Source organism: Pyxicephalus adspersus, chromosome 3 (genome assembly GCF_032062135.1).
Source record: "Pyxicephalus adspersus chromosome 3, UCB_Pads_2.0, whole genome shotgun sequence".
Lineage (NCBI taxonomy): Eukaryota > Metazoa > Chordata > Amphibia > Anura > Pyxicephalidae > Pyxicephalus > Pyxicephalus adspersus.
In genome coordinates, this window is record NC_092860.1 from 11,952,948 (window position 1) to 11,970,195 (window position 17,248).

The following is a 17,248-nucleotide window of genomic DNA, read 5'->3' on the forward strand; positions in this document are numbered from 1 at the left end:
ATGAGAACGCAGCCAATCCGATCACTAGAGACCTGTAACATTACAGGGATGCTTCATTTTTATGAGAACGCAGCCAATCCGATCACTAGAGACCGGTGACATCACCAAGAAGTTTCATAATTATGAGAATGCAGCCAATCCGATCACTAGAGACCTGTGACATCACCAAGACATTTTGTAATTATGAGAACACATCCTATCTGATCACTAGTACCCGGTGACATTACAGAGATACTTCATATTCATGAGACCACAGCCAAACCGATCACTAGAGACCGGTGACATCACCAAGAAGTTTTAAAATTATGAGAACGCAGCCAATCCGATCACTACAAACCGGTTACATCACAGAGATGCTTCATATTCATGAGAACCCAGCATTTCCGATGCATTACAAGCAGAAATCTAGTTTATTTCATTAATATTTATTTAACACCTTTATGCTGCACTTTTTATTATTTTTACTAGAAACTAAAAGGGCCCATTGATCCTCTTCTTTGTTATAACCTGACTTGTATTTCACAGACATAGCTGAAAATGGGCCTTTTATGAAGTATTAGCCCATACATTACATGAAGTATTAGGTTGGGCTTTCAAAGCAAAACAGCTGAAAAGGTGAGAAGTTACTATGCAAAATACAGCAAAAGACAAAGATCCTAAAACAAGTTATTGTGAAACTTTTGTGGAGAAAAACCAGGTTCTGATGAAAATAAAACCCTTTGTATAGAAACAAAAAATGTGTTTTAAAAACAAACCCCACAGGCCATGCACATTCCATCTTCGTATCACACCCCAGAAAAATATGAGGGGACTTCAGGCAACATATTGTATGTTTTGCTGCCTCTGGGTCCTGTGCAAGAGGACCGCGTTACAGCACCTGTTACCACTGCCTCAGGGTAATGCACCTGACAGTCTCTGAGCTACACACAGAAGAGGCAGCGATGTAATATTATTACATGAGCTAATGTACTGGAGTATAATACATCTACATATAATATACAGGTCACCACTATGGGGTACACTGCCAAAAGTATGTGCCAACCTCGATACTGCCGTTTGTTAAGGTATGCATGATAGAAAATATTTAGGCTAGTCATCGCACAATGCAGATGTCGCTCTTATTTACAGCCGTAATTAAAAGACTGAATTGTTTTTCCAGTTATGGCACCTGGGGCTACCTGTAGACGATGGCATCTGTGTCACGAAAGAAATGGGTGGGTCAATGCCTTGAGCTCAAACCAAGCTGGGTTGTCACCTGACAGCTAATCATAGGTTATTATAGGTGTACCCTTGGACCAGGAGGCATTTGTCCCAGCAATTTTATTGTGGATCATCATTAAGTGCTACAGATTAACTCTCTGTCTGCTGGGTGCACCTGTCCTGTTCACCAATTATGTAAGGAATAAAAGTTAAGAAGCCTTTTATTTATTTTTGGTCAATGGATGAAGCTACAAACTCCATTATATAATAAAAAACACATGTAAGAGTGTGAAATTTGATTTTTGCATATTATATTATATTTATTTTGTATATTATATTAAAAGAGTACCTGTATAGTAGTAAAAAGGCAATACTGTGAAGAACGAAGGTAGGGGATCTAAGAGTCTTAATTTGTCTAATTTGTTAATGCGAAGTCCACCTATGTGGCTCCCTCCTACCCCCTGTTGCATGGAAATCAGTGCATGCTCTTAAATGCATTTATAGCAATATATATATAGAGAGAGATTTCCCTCTGTCCTCATGTTTCAACAAACTTACACCCGCCCCAAATGAACTGGATTAGTATTGGGAAAAGAAAAGCTAGGGGGGCTTTTTATTACATTTATATCACACAAGTTTACTTCCATAGATAAAAATCACAGAAAGTTGTACAAATAATCATTGGGCCAGTATGACACTAGACATAATATTCCTATTACACCAGATTGGTTTCAAAATAAAGAGCTAGAAAACAAACTATTACAGATTGTCTTAATTACCAACGCGTTTCACCGTTTTTTGGCTTCTTAAGGGTTTGAGGAGACGTAATGTTAAATATCTGGGAGGGTCTAGTTTTAGTCAGATCATCCAAAAAGATGGTGTTCTATAGGTACACCTATGTCCTGTAGACGTGTGTACTTCCGGCACCTGCACTCCTCAATGCTGCACTGCTGTGTCTGGGTGGCCAGCAAAGAGAATTACAAAATGCATCGGGGTTCGAGACAACTGATTGATTGTTTTCTGGTTCTTTATCTTGAATACAATCCAGTAGAAAACACCATACTGGCCCAGTGAATATTTGTACAACTTTCTATTCTTTTATCTTTGGAATTAAAGTCATTTTAGATATGTGCTAAATAACCTCCTTGTATTTATGTTGCCATTAAAATGCTCACCCCATGCTGTCCTATTACTGAAGTCCCTGGGCATAAACAAATGGGCCTTGGGATAACTAAGAATTTTAATTCTAATGAAAAGGAGCAATTGCACTGTACTGAAGGGTGTTCTTGATAGATTTGGGATCCTTGACTTTCCCAGGATCCCTAAGGACACACAACTAATGTCACCTCAATTAGGCAAGCTTGGCAGAAGAAGACTATAAGTTAAGACTTATTTTTATAATTAGTTCCAAAATTTTTCTCTTATGCAGGATTTAGACATCAGGTGGTGGGGGCAGCCCCACTGGAAGGATTGGCATTATATTGCAAGTTCACTTAAGTTTGAATGATAATTCACCCCTTGGTGATGGAAAGAAATGGGAAATACACAATTTTACAATTGCCAACAAAAAAGGAAAAATGGCTACAGCTTCCATTGGGGCCTAGTGAAAATTGTCTAGAAGGCTATCTCTGCACTTAAATATTCCCTTACTTCCTGTTGTGTCTCCAAGGCAGGAAATAAGAAGAAATCTCCCAAAGGTGGCACAGACATAAACAAAGGCGTTCAACCACTCCCTAAAACCAAACAAATTTTTTGGCCTCAGATATGCCTAAAGCTCAGTACTGCGACAGTGTCGCCATGTTTCAGAGGATTAGGCTGAAGGAGAGTTGTGTAACAGGTTCAGCTGTCATTCAGCATCCCAGAGCAACACTGTAATCGTATTTCAGTAAATATGGAAGTGGCAAGGCTTGCTGGCATGAATTTAGAGGTTACCTGGCTATGAAGGAATATTAAGAATTATTCTTAAACTGCCATGACTTGGGGAAAAAAAGGCAATGCTGACCTTCTCTACCTTTCTACATTGCAGCAGATCATTTACCTGAAAACTACAAATGTACTTTCAAGAATTTCAAAGGCCAGAATATTAATTTAAGAAAAAACCTCCTGCAACATAGAGAGTTTACATTTATCATTTCTTTCAGAGATTTGACTGCTTGAAGGAACCTCAGAATTCACAACTTCCAGTATGATGGATTCCTGGTCCTCTGCTGCACTCTCTGGTTTCTTACACCAGTCTATATGTCACTACATGACACAAGGGGGTCAAAGGCTCAAACCACTGAATGAAAAATAGGGCCAGGTATCCAACGTAAAGTGTCAGATGCTTAAGAGTCTTCAGCTAAGGTATATCTGCAATGCAGTGAGAGGACAGAGTGTGTACTATCCAAGTGTGAGTAATTTATAAATACAAGCAGGGTAGTACATACATTATTATTACACAGTGTTTATATAGCGCCAACATGTTAGGCAGCACTTTACAAAGTCCATAGTCATGTCACTGTCTCTAAAGGAGCTCACAATCTAATGTCCCTACCAAAGTCATATGTCTATAATACAGTCTGAGGTCAATTTGGGGGAATCCAATTAACCTAACAGCATATTTTCTGAATGTGGGAGGAAACCAGAGTACCCGGAGGAAACCCACGCAAAAACACAGGGGGAACCTGCAAAGTCCATGCAGATAATGTCCTGGTCGAGATTCGAACCTGGGACACAGCACTGCAAAGGCAAGAGTGCTACCTCTGAGCCAACCATGCTCCCCACATTGGACCTAATGTACATCTTTTTTTAGTCCTTATGCAGAAGGGCCGACGTGTGAGAGGAAGAGGCACAATCTGCCAATCAGTTAATTTGCTAACAAGAAGCACAATGACAGAAGTCGTCAGTAGGTGAAATAAGAAAGATAGACTTATGGATGTACTGCTTCTCCTTTTACTGTCCATTTTTAGGCTGGGGGTGGGTTAGGATGACCTGGACCCAGGAAGTGGTTTGCATGATGCAAGCCATCAGGCTGAAGCCATCCAGAAACAAATCACTGCAGGGGAAATCTTCTGATTAAAAGAAGAACATTGCAGCAAAACCTGTTTTTAATGTTTTATTGGGCTACTCCTATTTCTGTCTGGAGTTCTGCTTTAGGCATATTTCGGCTGTTCTTCTTCCATTGTAGCTGAATGGATGCAGCAACACAAGCTTTTTCCTTTCTAGGAGTTTGCGGTTGCAAAAAAGCTTCTTAAAAAAAAAGCTAAACCTGTATAAATGAGATGTAGTGAAGCACCTGCTTTACCTGCGCTGAAACCACACACCTGTTGTGTTAACAGGTGGAATGGAGTGATGTGGGGGAATGTCACAGTGCAGGGAGAGGTACAAGCCCAGACAGGCATAGCAGAATGCTGTAGTGCAGTATAGGTGTGCCAGAAAGAAAAGCATTAAGTGTGTCTTACAGGGGTAAAACTTGCCTGTCCACCTCATGCTGTGAAAGATTAATAGGACGGTGTTTTGACAAGGTGTCACTGTGCTCCAATTCTCTGCGGTTATGACATTGGCTGATTCTTTTAGAAGATTGCTTAGGAATGAAATCAGATCTGGGATATGCCATGATCAACAAGTGGGGCACACCAATTTCATCCACACACAAAAATCTAAGACTGCCCAAAAGAAAAAAATTGTTATCAGCAGCAGTCCACGTGGATTTCAAGATTTGATGTCAGGGCAAAAAGAAAAAAGAAATAAGAGAGTTTGTTAGTTTATGTATGGGGAAGCGTTTTCATTGAGTAAAGTCAAAACTAGAGACTCCATATTCTTTTAGAGACATAAAGTATCTCTTTAAAGCTCACTCCTGATGTAAGCACTGTGCCAGCTGTTACCCACATGCTAAAATGCCTTGATGGGTGGATGTTAGTTTGGAGAAGTGGACATTCCTAGTATTCTGTGTTTGCATGCATACAGCCATAGGTAATATCTACATGTAATGCTGAGCCACCATGACTGAAAAAATGGAAATCCAATAAATATACAATTCTTTTTTTTTTTTTTTTTTATTTCCCCCTGGCCAGGCTAGGGAGGGAAGGGCTAAGTCATGCTGGACGTCCTCTAGCTAGAAAATGAGGCGGAGCTCTATCTGGCTTGCTGCAGCATCTAATGCACATTGTGAGACACTCACAGTGTGAAGTGAAATCCAAGAAAGAAATTTCAATGTAGGAAAGGAGCCTGTACAATTGTGTAAAACTGAACAGATGGGTGAGCTTTAATTGTTGTAGATATAGATATAGACAGAATAAGCCATTCTTCCTGCAGGAATACTCACTAGAGAACAATCAGTTTTAATACTAAAAAAAACAGCTTACCAGTGGAATGCTACACTCACAAAACTGATGTTTTCCCATGTGTTCACTCCAACAAGCTGGTAACCCATAATCATGATCATCGGTAGGCTATGATGCCCAATGAACTGTCAACTCACTTTTATGGACAAAGAGGGGCACATATGTTACAATCAGACAGTCTAAACTTCTCCAGATTCCCAGATATGTTGTGTGAAGGTCACCTGCCCTGACAGTGTTCTCCCCAGCCCCTTTTAGACAGGAGCACCACCCGGCTGCTTTTCGGTGGTTACTGAAGAGTTGGGTCACAATACAGGGGCTACCACCCACCTATAATTTCTTCCCACCCAGCTTAAAAAAATGCTTGGGTTGAGCACTCCTGGATATAGCTTTTATGAATAACAGCTCATGTAGACTATAGTACTACTAATCAGTTTGCAAATCTAGACCGTGTGGAAAAAACATGATATGTAACATAGGATGTGTATATCACAAACTGATTTGCAATGTACATCATGTTCAGGTCACAATGATAATGGGCATACTTACCTTATCTATATATTAAATTGTGCTAATATATGACCCCAGTCTCTCTGACAACATTATACAGATTCCTCTTGCATTAACTTAAAAAGCCGGACCACATATGCTTGTATCCTGTTGCTATGCATCACAGTTTGCATAGATCTCCTGCAATGCATTGCTGGAATATCATTTATATCTTATTAAGTAGATATGACATATAACCCATCACATGTTTAATTCTCATAATCTGATTGGTTAAATTTTGAGAAGTGAATAAGGATGTAAAACCTGCTGTAGGTGAAGCAATTTTCCTTAAAGCAAAAAAATAAAAAAATAAAAAAATAAAAATTGAAAAATTGTGATTAGGCCGGTTCTTTACTGCAGAAAGGGCAGGTGAGGTCCCTTCTGCAATAAAACAAATTTATCTGCCTGCATTGCATGCATGGGAGTTACATCATTCCAGGATGGCAAACAATGTGGAATTCAAGGAGCCTTGGTGAACCCTGGAAGAAGCCACAAGTGTATTAGGAGAATCTTGGCATTCAGAAGGTTACCCTATGGAAAGGCGGGTGAATTAAGCCTGCTTTAATGATAAAAGTTCAGGTGTTGCGGTGGGTTGCAGTGCTTATTACATACCTACAAACCAGAACTAAAACACTACTCCACAGCTCCAGTATGAATATTTCTTCTTCTGAGGGCCAGTCAGGCGGAAAAGTGGAGCATGAATAGGTCAGACAGCAGGAGATAAGACTTTGTGTTAAACCTAATTAGGAGGCAATTACTGCTCTTGAAAAGGATCTGCTGGAATTAGATCACTAGAAGCTTTCTGGAACAGAAAAATGTCTACACTTCTGACACCCAGTAAAGCTTATTAGCAAATTAAACTCAGTGATCAGTGCCACCTGATACCTAGACCATAGCCAGGGCCCCGTCCAACATTAACAAAGCCTGCATTTGTTACAAGTGGAAGCAGGCGGTTTAGGAAGGGAGGGTCACCACTGTACAAAGAAGAAGGTCTGTGGGGTTTATATCTCCAAATGAATACCAGAGGCTAAAAACTGGAGTTTCAAGTTGATTAAACTGGCATAACCACTTAGAAGATGAATATTTCTTTTATTCTTCTCCAACTAATGAAAGAAAATCAGAAAGGTGCTCTGGAGGGAAAAAACACAGTGTGTCTTCGATCCTGGGCGTAACGTGCTGGATTAAAGTATTACTGCCCGCCATGAAAGGGCCATCAGAGAGATTAAAGGCAGGACACTAGGCTTCATTTTACAGAACTTTCAAAATTTATTTAGCTCCATTTCCATATCACTACCAACCTTGGTTGGGGATTTTCAGGACCCATTTGAAAACAATAAGTTTCCAATTAATCCTTTATGGCCAAAGCAGAGACATGACATGAAGATGGAGTGCAGAAGAGGAGGGCCAATCCATGCAAAATTTAAAGATCGGAAAATCAAATGGCTATACGGTTCCATTCCATGCATTCTGCAATGAAGTATCAGTTTTGAATGTAATGACCCTTTTCTGAAGGACATAGATGGCTGCCATTGTCAATCTAGTTCTGTAGATGCTTCGTGGCAGGATCACCAGGTATTTTCTGATAAAAGTTAGAGATTTAAAGCTCAAATCCAGCTATTAGACTTAATTAAAAATTCCCTAAGTCCTAAAATTTTTTTAATAAAGCAGGATTTTCTGAAACTCTCCCTCTCCAGCACTGTCCCCTGAGGTCACTTTGTCCCCTTCCCCAGAAGGGTTTACAGGTATCTTGTGAGTCCATGGCATCACTGACCAACCTTCCTGGGGTTTGCCATCATGTCAGCCTGTGCTCAATGGACAATGCTGAACTCCACTCCCATCATTACACAGGGACTGGGGGAGTGGAGAGGGAACCTGGAGTTACGTTTTAAAATTGATGAAAATTTTAAAGTGATTTCTGAATTGACATTATTATGGTAAATCATGTAGGAAATATTAGGGATTGGGCACCATGCCTCACTATTTCTCTCAATAGCCCTTAATCCTGATGCAAGCAGTGCACTGGCTCCAGGGAAAATTATTGTAAATATTAAAACGTCTTGATGGGGTAGTATGGAGGAGTGCGTGTGACTAGACAGGCTGCATTTTAATACAAACTGCCATTTGTACCCCCTACATAAGCTTCCAATTTACCATGCTTGAAAAAACTAAAATCCAATGACTAAAAGGAGTGAGCCAGAGACAGGAGAGAGGAGCTAGGAGACACTGGATGCTGGAAAATCAGGTGGGTTCTGGCTTACTGCAGCTTCTAATGTACATTGTGAGAAGCCCTTGGCATGCAGTGAAATTAAAGTGAGCCCGTTCAGTCCAAGAGAGGATGCAACTGTGAGGAGGCTGCAGGTTAAAACATAAGGAAATAACAAAGCACTAAATTATAATATTCAGCTTATTGAGGACAGGAAGACAAATTGCTGCAAGGCAAAATGGAGGCCTGCTGGTTTCAGTGTTACTTAAGCAAGTATCGCTTCAGTTTGGTTCAGCTAATGAACAGGTGAACTCAGCGGCAGCCAAACCCTCAAGACGAATTATCAGATTATGGAGCAGTAAAAAAAAAAAAAAAAAAGCAGCAGGTTGCTGCATGATGCAAGGATGGCTCACACAGGTGAGGAGAGGAAATTTTACAAGGTACAGCGAAGCGATGGATCATCCCTACCTAACTCATCATACGAGGACAGAGATACATCATTGCTTGTGCTTTGCAAATATAAACATTTCACCCTATTTCTAATCATTTGTGAATTATTACAGATAAATTACACTAAGCACTGGAATAATAATATAGAACTACTTTTTCCAGAAGGAGGCCCATTTCTGAATTACAAACTCTGCAAAGCAGATTTCACACACTGTAAAAGATTCAGGTTCATAAGAAATGACATGTAGGATGCAGTCTGTCACTTGCATCAACTCTGAATTGAGTGTTTCCCACCAAGACAGATTATTTGCCAGCCTCCCCAGCCATCATAATAGTTTTAGTCAAACTTATATAGCCATAGTGGAACGTAAGAAAGAAACCAAGCAGGTTTAAGCCCAGCTGCAGCATTTGTGTATATGCTTAATGTATGCCTTAAAAAAAATGGGAAACAATTGTAAGCACCCCAGCATTATCAAAAGGCTGTTTGCAGCCCCGGTCATGTTTGCTGGACAGCTTGGCTAGCACATAAAATAAATATAAAGAAAATTATTAACACATTTGAAATACGGAGAAATAATTGGCACACTGCACACCTTGAATGCATTGGCCCCTGTATAATGCTCACAATGCTATATTTATAGTTATTAGCTTAAATAAAAATAGGGGGAAAACTCAGCTTAGACAACAAATGATCATTTTAATTTTGTTATGTACTTTAGTAAAACAGAATCCCAAGTGAGGTGGATTTTTTCAAAGGTCAAAGTTTCCAAGGGGTAGATAAACCTATACAGAACACTAATGAGAACAAAACTGTAGGTTGAAGCCTTTTTACTGCCCATTTCTTACTATAAATGGGACCGTTTGTCACAGAATGAAAGCAGTTTCTATACCCAACAAGGGAACATCTGTAATACGGCTTTCACTTCACACCTTAGTCAAGGGAATTTACAAACACTGGTTCATTCATTCATGTGAACCCTACAACATGACAAAGATAATAAACTACTATTCTGGTATCAGCTTAATACACACAGGGAAAACACAACAACTGCGCCCTCTAGAGGAACTCTAGTAGTATCACAACCTCTATAAGTTTGCCATTATTTTAGGACTGGCCCATAAGGGGACATGCAGCCATGAATGATTATCAGTGTTACCCCCACATGCAGATGTCAGGCCTTGTTCAGTAACTTGCATTCTTTACCCCCGCCACGATCCCTTGCTTTGGGAGGGAGGTGAATGCAAGTATTCACCAACAAAACCCATTACTTAGGTAGGTGATGGTTTTCTACAGATGTGTTGAGTGCCATGATGGATTGATGCTTTTCAGAAAGCCTTAAAGCGGAACTAAATCTGCGCCCAATTCACTTATATGAGCATCACAGGCAAGATAATAATGTGCAACTCAGCTTTGACACCAAGAAACCAGAAGCAATCAAGCAGGTAAGACACATTTTTGCAAAAGGGACATCGCCTGTCCCTTTCTGCAATAATGACCTACCTGATCATGTTAACTTAAAAGTGGGACTCTTTAAGGTTCCACTTTGACGGGGCTATTCACACCAGAATATTTGCTAAAAATGTTTTGTAAGCAGAATTAATTTTTAGATGTAGACAGAGTAGAAACTAGTATTATTTTGCCTTCTATCTATCAGAAACACAAGACATTTAGGGATACCCACTCTTACAGAAATGTCTCCGGAACTTTCAGTTCCAGAGACAGAAGTCCCAAATACACACAAGGGTCCTTCAAGCAAGGGTCCCCCAGAATGAAAGAAAAAAAACATTTTGAATACAGATTCACACTTGTTGCGTGGACATATATTTCAAATGGTTTGTAAATGGCTCTGCTGAGAGCTCTACTCATTCATAAAATCATGTGACCACATAACATCAACTCAATGTTTCCAACAATAAGGGATTCCTATTTAATGTACAGCGCTGCATAATATAATGGAGCTATATAAATCCTGTTTATTAATAATAATAATTCTGCCAAACAACATGGCAGGAGAAATGACGGTTTAGCACAGTGGCTGCAAACGTTTTTGGACCCACAGACCACTAAATTTTCTGGCTTCGAAACGCACATGCATGGGGAGCCAAGTGTCACTCTAAGGGGAAGAAGCTTCCCCCATAGTGACGTCATGATGCCAGAACTCACCCACTCTCCCATCGCAGTTCTGAGCCCGCAATGGGAGACTGGGCGGGTTGTGTCTTTGGACCACCGCCCTGAGCCTGCGATCTGTACGGGGGGCATGGACTGCGGCTCTGGCCAGTACTTCTTCCCAGCGTGGTCCTTCTCCTGTCCCCACTCAGTGGTGCACCAGACAGAGCCGCGGACCACGAAAAGTTTCTTACAGACCACCGGTTGGCCACCGCTGGTTTAGCAGACCTATCACTCTACAGGATGCTCATAACTACCAAGGTACAATAAATCAAAACATTGTTTACAGAAGGACCTCTGTACAGTTACTCTGCTGGCTTTTTTATGAGCAGCAATAAAGAGGACCTCTCACACATTCTTATTACTCCATCCATATTATCATACCAAGGCCTGCAGGATCCCATCCATGGCGTTCCTTCCCTCGATGGTCAGGTAAGAAGAGTTTGACAAGACTGAGAGACACCAGTCCAAGAAATCCGCCATTCTCTTCTGTTTCACATCCGGGCGAGTGATGAACCTGTATTACAATAAGGTATCAATAAACTAAGGAAACTAGATCAATTCCCATGTATAACAAGAGACTTCCAGTGTACTGAGCATTTTCCTAAAGCACAACATTCTCCAGATCTCCTAGCTAAATAAATTCTTCAATAAACTTCTTTCTCCAGATAAAGCTCATTTTTTTTCTGAAAACATCTTTTGAGATCTGAACGTCTGCTACTTTTTCCAATGCAAGCCCTTTAAAGGGTTTACAAAGGGAGAAGAAAAGGCAAATTTTTGGACATGCTTTGTGTGATACCAGTGTTCTCCCCAGCCAATTTTAGTTGGGCGCACCACCTGGCACTTTTCATTACCACCCGGCTAATTTTAGGTGGTTACAGAAAAGTTGTATCCAATACAGGGTCACCCACCACAGCCTTATCCACCCAGCTTAAAAAAAATTCTGGGGAGAATACTGGATAGCTATCAATTCTAATCTTGATTTTTGACTTTATGAACTAGAAGATCATAGATTCAAATGTAAGTGTGGTTTCATTTGACTACAAGTCCTAGTCCCCATTACAGAACGAGGAAGATGTCAGTCAAGACCATGCCTATGTCTGTTTTCAGATAAACTAGGTAATATGGGTTGGGGTTTCAACATCAATTCCCATAGGGTGCCCAATTAAAAGATGTTTACCAAGCTCATTTAAAAAGAAGAATTATTATTATTATTATTATTATTATTATTGCCCCAGACCCAGGAAAATGATTTGTTAAAAGCACAATATAGCACATCTATGAAATGGAAGAGGGAAATGTGGTATCAGAGGAACTGCACCTTTATAATAATGTGAGGAAAGGTAAAACTTTGGTTAGATTATTTTGCTATGTCTTGCTTGCTGTTATAGTGACCCCCTTTTTTATTTTTTTTTAATATGCAGTCACAAGACTTCACTTCCACATTTGCGCCTATGATACAAATCAGAAACTGTTGTGCAGTTTGCAGTGCAGTGACATAATCATAATAAATGTATCGCTCACAAAGCAGTAGAATGACTCAGGTGGAAGTGTATCCTCGGGCTATGAGTGCTTATGTCGCACACAAATGGAGCCCTGGCAGGTACTTTACTGCCATCTAGCGGCCGCAATCTAAATCCACAAGTAGTTCTAAAGTTTACAGGAACTTAAAGTTGAATTAAAGATCCGCTTTAAAAAAGTGCGATCACGCAGGGTTTTTTTGCAGAAAGGGACAGGCGTTGTCCTTTTTGCAAAAAAACATACTCACCTTCCTGATCGCTCCAATAAATGAAAATCACTGAGATGCCTCTGTTTTGATTTCCAGGATTCCGGGCACATCCCAGCTTTTCCCGCGACTACAAGGACTGAACGAACTCCCACGCATGTGCGTGTGTGTGGTAGGTGGTGGGGGGGGGGCTCAATTTGACTTCCAATTTCTGATGTACACTTTAAGAAATTCACTGTATGAAGTAGAATCAGAGTAAGCTATTTCAGTCCAGAAGAGGAGCCTCTACCACTGTGCAGGACTGAAGGACAAATTTAACAAAGAAAACGCTGGAGGGCAGAGTTAATGAACCGAATGCCAACAGTCATGTGACCAAAACCCTAGAAGTTTTTAGCTAATCTTAGGTAAGTTTAAAGTGAAATTAAACTTTAACAACAGAATTTTAAAAAATACAGGCGCGTAGGTTGTTTAATGCAGAAAGAAGAAACAATGCCCTTTCTGCAATAAACATTCTTAACTAGCTGTTTTCAAGCAGCCACAAAGAAAGCCAAGCGTGCACCACATTAATATGGCCAGATTTATTAACAAGGGAGGAGGTTTTGTTCATCGGTGAATTAGCTTTCGAAAGTGGAGAAAAGGTACTGCAAGACCTCTACAGTGGCAATTAAAGCTCCCTTTACTTGATTAGAGTAATTTCTCTAAACTTTTTCAGTTTTTTTTAGTCCTAGAACATTGTAGCTTATGCCAATCGCCACTTTAAAGCTGCTAACAAATTGTATGAATGGCCTCTAGCAAACAAGAAAAGTGCTGGCAGCAGAGATCGTCTCAGCCCAGCATTTCAGCAGAGAGGTGGCACTAAACACTGCTACATTCTTGCACTTTATACTAAGCAGATTTTACTTTTACTGAATTGTTAAAATGGCAAAGCCTTTCCTAAAAAGAGACGTTGGATGTGACATGAAAAGTGAGCAGTTTGCTTTCCGAACATACTTTGAAGTAATATTATCCAAACTTACTTTGATACCAGCACTGCAGCTCCATCTCGGGCCTTGTCACTCACTACTAAGTAGGACTAAAACAAAACAAACAAAATTACATTATTTATAGAGGGCAATTCCAGGATTATTAGGTGGAAAAGAAAAGACACAACACAGGGAGTTCATATTGCAGCACACGTACCTTAGCCACCTCCAGGATGGCATCCATGGTGGACTGGCGTTTCTGTCCCTCTTCTGTAGAAAGATTCCCATCCAATCGAGAGAGATCAAAAGGAATAAGACAAGCCATGGACAGCCACAGCAGCAGCATGTAGCGGGTTTCCCATGTCTACATTGAGATAAATGGGGGTTACAATGAATATTATCACCTTACAAGTCAATTCCAATTACACATTAATGCACACGTATCAGTAGGGTAATATGAATATTATGGTGATCCTAATCACACCAGGGCCGTGCTATATTGGCTGACATCGGGAAGATGGCATCACTTCCCAAAGCCTGCATTTCTGTATACAGGTAGTCCCTGGGTTAAATACGAGATAGGGACTGTAGGTTTGTTCTTAGGTTGAATTTTTATGTAAGTCAGAACAGGTACATTATTTGAATAAATTCAATTAGAAAGGATGTTTGTCTCAACATAATATTAGGCAGGGTGGAGTCAGTTAATATAAAAATCCTCACTGTGAGCTAATCACAAAGAAAGCAAAAAAAAAAAAACTTTATGTCTAGGCATTTAATAAATTCTGGAGCAAGCTTTGCTTTGATATGCAAAAGAAAAACACAACAACTATAGAGTTTGTCTTGGCCATTAGATTTACAAGATGTTGCAGAAGAGCTCAACCTCAGCTGTGTTTAGCAAAAGACTTCTTTTGCAAGTCATGCAAACCACTCCCTCCCCCCAATCAAGCCTCCATTCTGCACACCAATGAGCAGGGAAGCCCCATTCATATCCAGTTATCTATATGTCAGATGTCCTTAACTTGGGGACTACCTGTACTTTGCTTTCAGTCTGCTCTTCTCCAGATTGGCATTTACCCAAACAGACATTTCTGTTCTGACACCCAAGTGCATACCGTAGGTGTTTTTTGAGATGGTCAGCAGTCAGAGGGGGCACTCTGACTGCTCAGCAGCAATGCAGCCCAATTGGAATACACTGTATGTTCTGGCACCTTCCTTTCATGGCCAGCATTAACAACAAATGAGAAGTGACATGCATTGCATAATTTACCATCATCTATACACATGCATGAAATATCTATTTTAGGACTAATATTCACTTGAAGCTGATTATCAGACCTGTGCTGGCACTGTTTACTAGAATATGAACCATCACTGTTATGTTATAATAACAACTTATTAACTTGTATTAATATAGCACCAGCATATTATGCAGCGCTGTACAAATTTCACTGTCATATCACTAACTGTCCCTCATAAAGGCTCACAATCTAATATCTTCACCACAGTCACACGTTATTAACATAGTCTTAAGTGAGTTTTTAAAGGTAAGCCAATTAACCTAACTGCATGTTTTTAGGATGTGGAAGGAAACCGGAGTGTCCTAAGAAACCCATGCAAACACAGGGTGAACCAGCAAACTCCTTCTAAATATAAAACCTTCCAGGAGTGTCAGTGGATCACAATATTATTTGGCTTACCTCAGGATCAGCAGGATTCTCAACCTTGATCATGTTGAGTACTGGATGTACATCAACCACCTCGTGTGGGAAAAGGCGGAGAAAAATTTTATAACCACGAACCTGCGAGAGAAGATATCTGTAAGATTGACAGCCTTCAATTCTAGTGCACAAAGCAGCCATATTACATATATATATATATATATATATATATATATATAAAATATCAGAAAGATAGAGCAATGACATTAATACCTTGGCAATAATGTAGAGGAATTTAAAGGCCAAGTGGAAGAGGATGGGTGTGGATGTCCTATCTCTAATTATGTCCAGTAACAGTTCCAACATCCACTCTGCAAGAGAGAAAATCATCATTAATAATAGGGTAAAAGAGGGTCATGCAGCCTACTAAAAGCAGCTATAAAGACACTTTAGTGAAACCATAAGACATTGTTACATCTCTCACCCACTGTTCAGAGGAATTACTTATGCCACAGAAAGGGTGTCATAACACTGTCCAATGTCCAGGGTTTTAGAGCAGCACTGAAGCGAGCTCAGGTTTATGATTATAATGGTCACAATGGGAGTTTCAGTCATGGTCATGTGACCAACATCCTGGACCAAATGATCTCTGCCGAAATACAGGGTCAGATAATTTACATTATACCCCTTACTATTCAGAACTGACCCCATGAAGAAACACTCTGCTTCTTTGTAACTTAAGCTAAAGGGAGCCCAAAGCAGCATTTCCCTGGTAAATCTTAAGCATGGTATGACTAACCAGCAACTCTGTTAACAAGTTTTTATATTTTATATGTCAAACAAAATCTAAGTTATAAACATTATTTATTGCCGTATGCAAACCACAGCTGAAATCAGACTTGCCCTGCAGGGTGAATAGATGGGAGAAAGAGGTCTTTAGCAGGGCTCATGGTTAGAACAAAAAAAAAAAATCAGGAGGAGGAACAGTGGTGCTGTTGAAGGAATCACACATTTATATACACATTACCATTTCCATATGTGTTTCTGCTCTGCATTTATCTGCATTGTCTTCTTCTTCACTACTTACCCACCATTCCATATCCCCCCACCACCGCTAGATTGTAAGCTCTTCGGGGTAGGGTCCTCTCCTCTTCCTGTATCTGTCTGTCGTTTGCAACCCGTATTTAACGTACAGCACTGTATAATATGTTGGCACTATATAAATCTTGTTTAATAATAATTTAACTTTAGCTGCAATCCACCGCATCACTAGAATTCTCTTTATTCTTCACATGATCATTTGACTTACCTAAATGTGGGTCCAGAAGGTGGGGCTGTTCCTGGTATTTGTCCATGATAACTATAAAGGAAAACAGATCAGTAAGATGCTGAGATCAAAACATCAAACTAACTGGGAGTCAGTTTGCATGTATAAACATGCAGTGTGGAGAATGTAGTGTACAGCATGGAGTACAAAGTTATGTAATATGGAGAATGTAGTGTACAGCATAGCATACAGACGTATGTAATATGGAGAATGTAGTGTACCAGCATAGCATACAGACTTATGTAATATGGAGATTGTACCGCACAATGTACATGTCTGTAGATTGGAGCATGTAATGTACAGCATAGCGTACAGACTTACATAATATGGGGAATGTAGTATAAGGCGCAGTGTACATGTCTGCAGTCTGGAAAATGTAGTATACAGCACAGTGCACACCATTCAGCAGTCTGCAAAGTATTTGTTGTAGCATAGTTTACATAGACAATCTAATGTATAGCACAGAATACCTTATTCAGCAGTCTGGATAATATAGTGTATAGCACTGTGCACATACTTCAAAAGTCTGCAGAATGCAGAGTATAATAAAGTGTACATAGTCCTGAGGTATAAGGAATGAAATGTATAGCACAGTGCACAGTTCTGGTGTTCTCCAAGCCAATTTTAGCTGGGCACTCCACACAGCACTTTTTTAGTAGCCACCTGGCTGTTTCTGGGTGGCTTCTG

The 17,248-nt window shown here is 40.0% G+C and overlaps 1 protein-coding gene across 3 annotated transcripts in view; it reads right to left on the bottom strand.

The window, feature by feature from the left end:
• TBCD (tubulin folding cofactor D) overlaps positions 1-17,248 on the bottom strand; it is a 130,100-nt gene that overhangs the window by 109,097 nt on the left and 3,755 nt on the right. For all 3 annotated transcript variants that reach the window (XR_011919711.1, XR_011919710.1, XM_072403591.1), the window contains exons 4-9: positions 16,544-16,594; positions 15,508-15,605; positions 15,274-15,375; positions 13,794-13,940; positions 13,631-13,686; positions 11,273-11,405 (exon numbers count right to left, since the gene is read on the bottom strand). Coding sequence is in view for 1 of the 3 variants with exons in the window: in XM_072403591.1 (XP_072259692.1) it covers positions 11,273-11,405; positions 13,631-13,686; positions 13,794-13,940; positions 15,274-15,375; positions 15,508-15,605; positions 16,544-16,594 (587 nt within the window). In the remaining 2 variants the exon portion in view is untranslated. The remainder of the gene's footprint in view (positions 1-11,272; positions 11,406-13,630; positions 13,687-13,793; positions 13,941-15,273; positions 15,376-15,507; positions 15,606-16,543; positions 16,595-17,248) is intronic.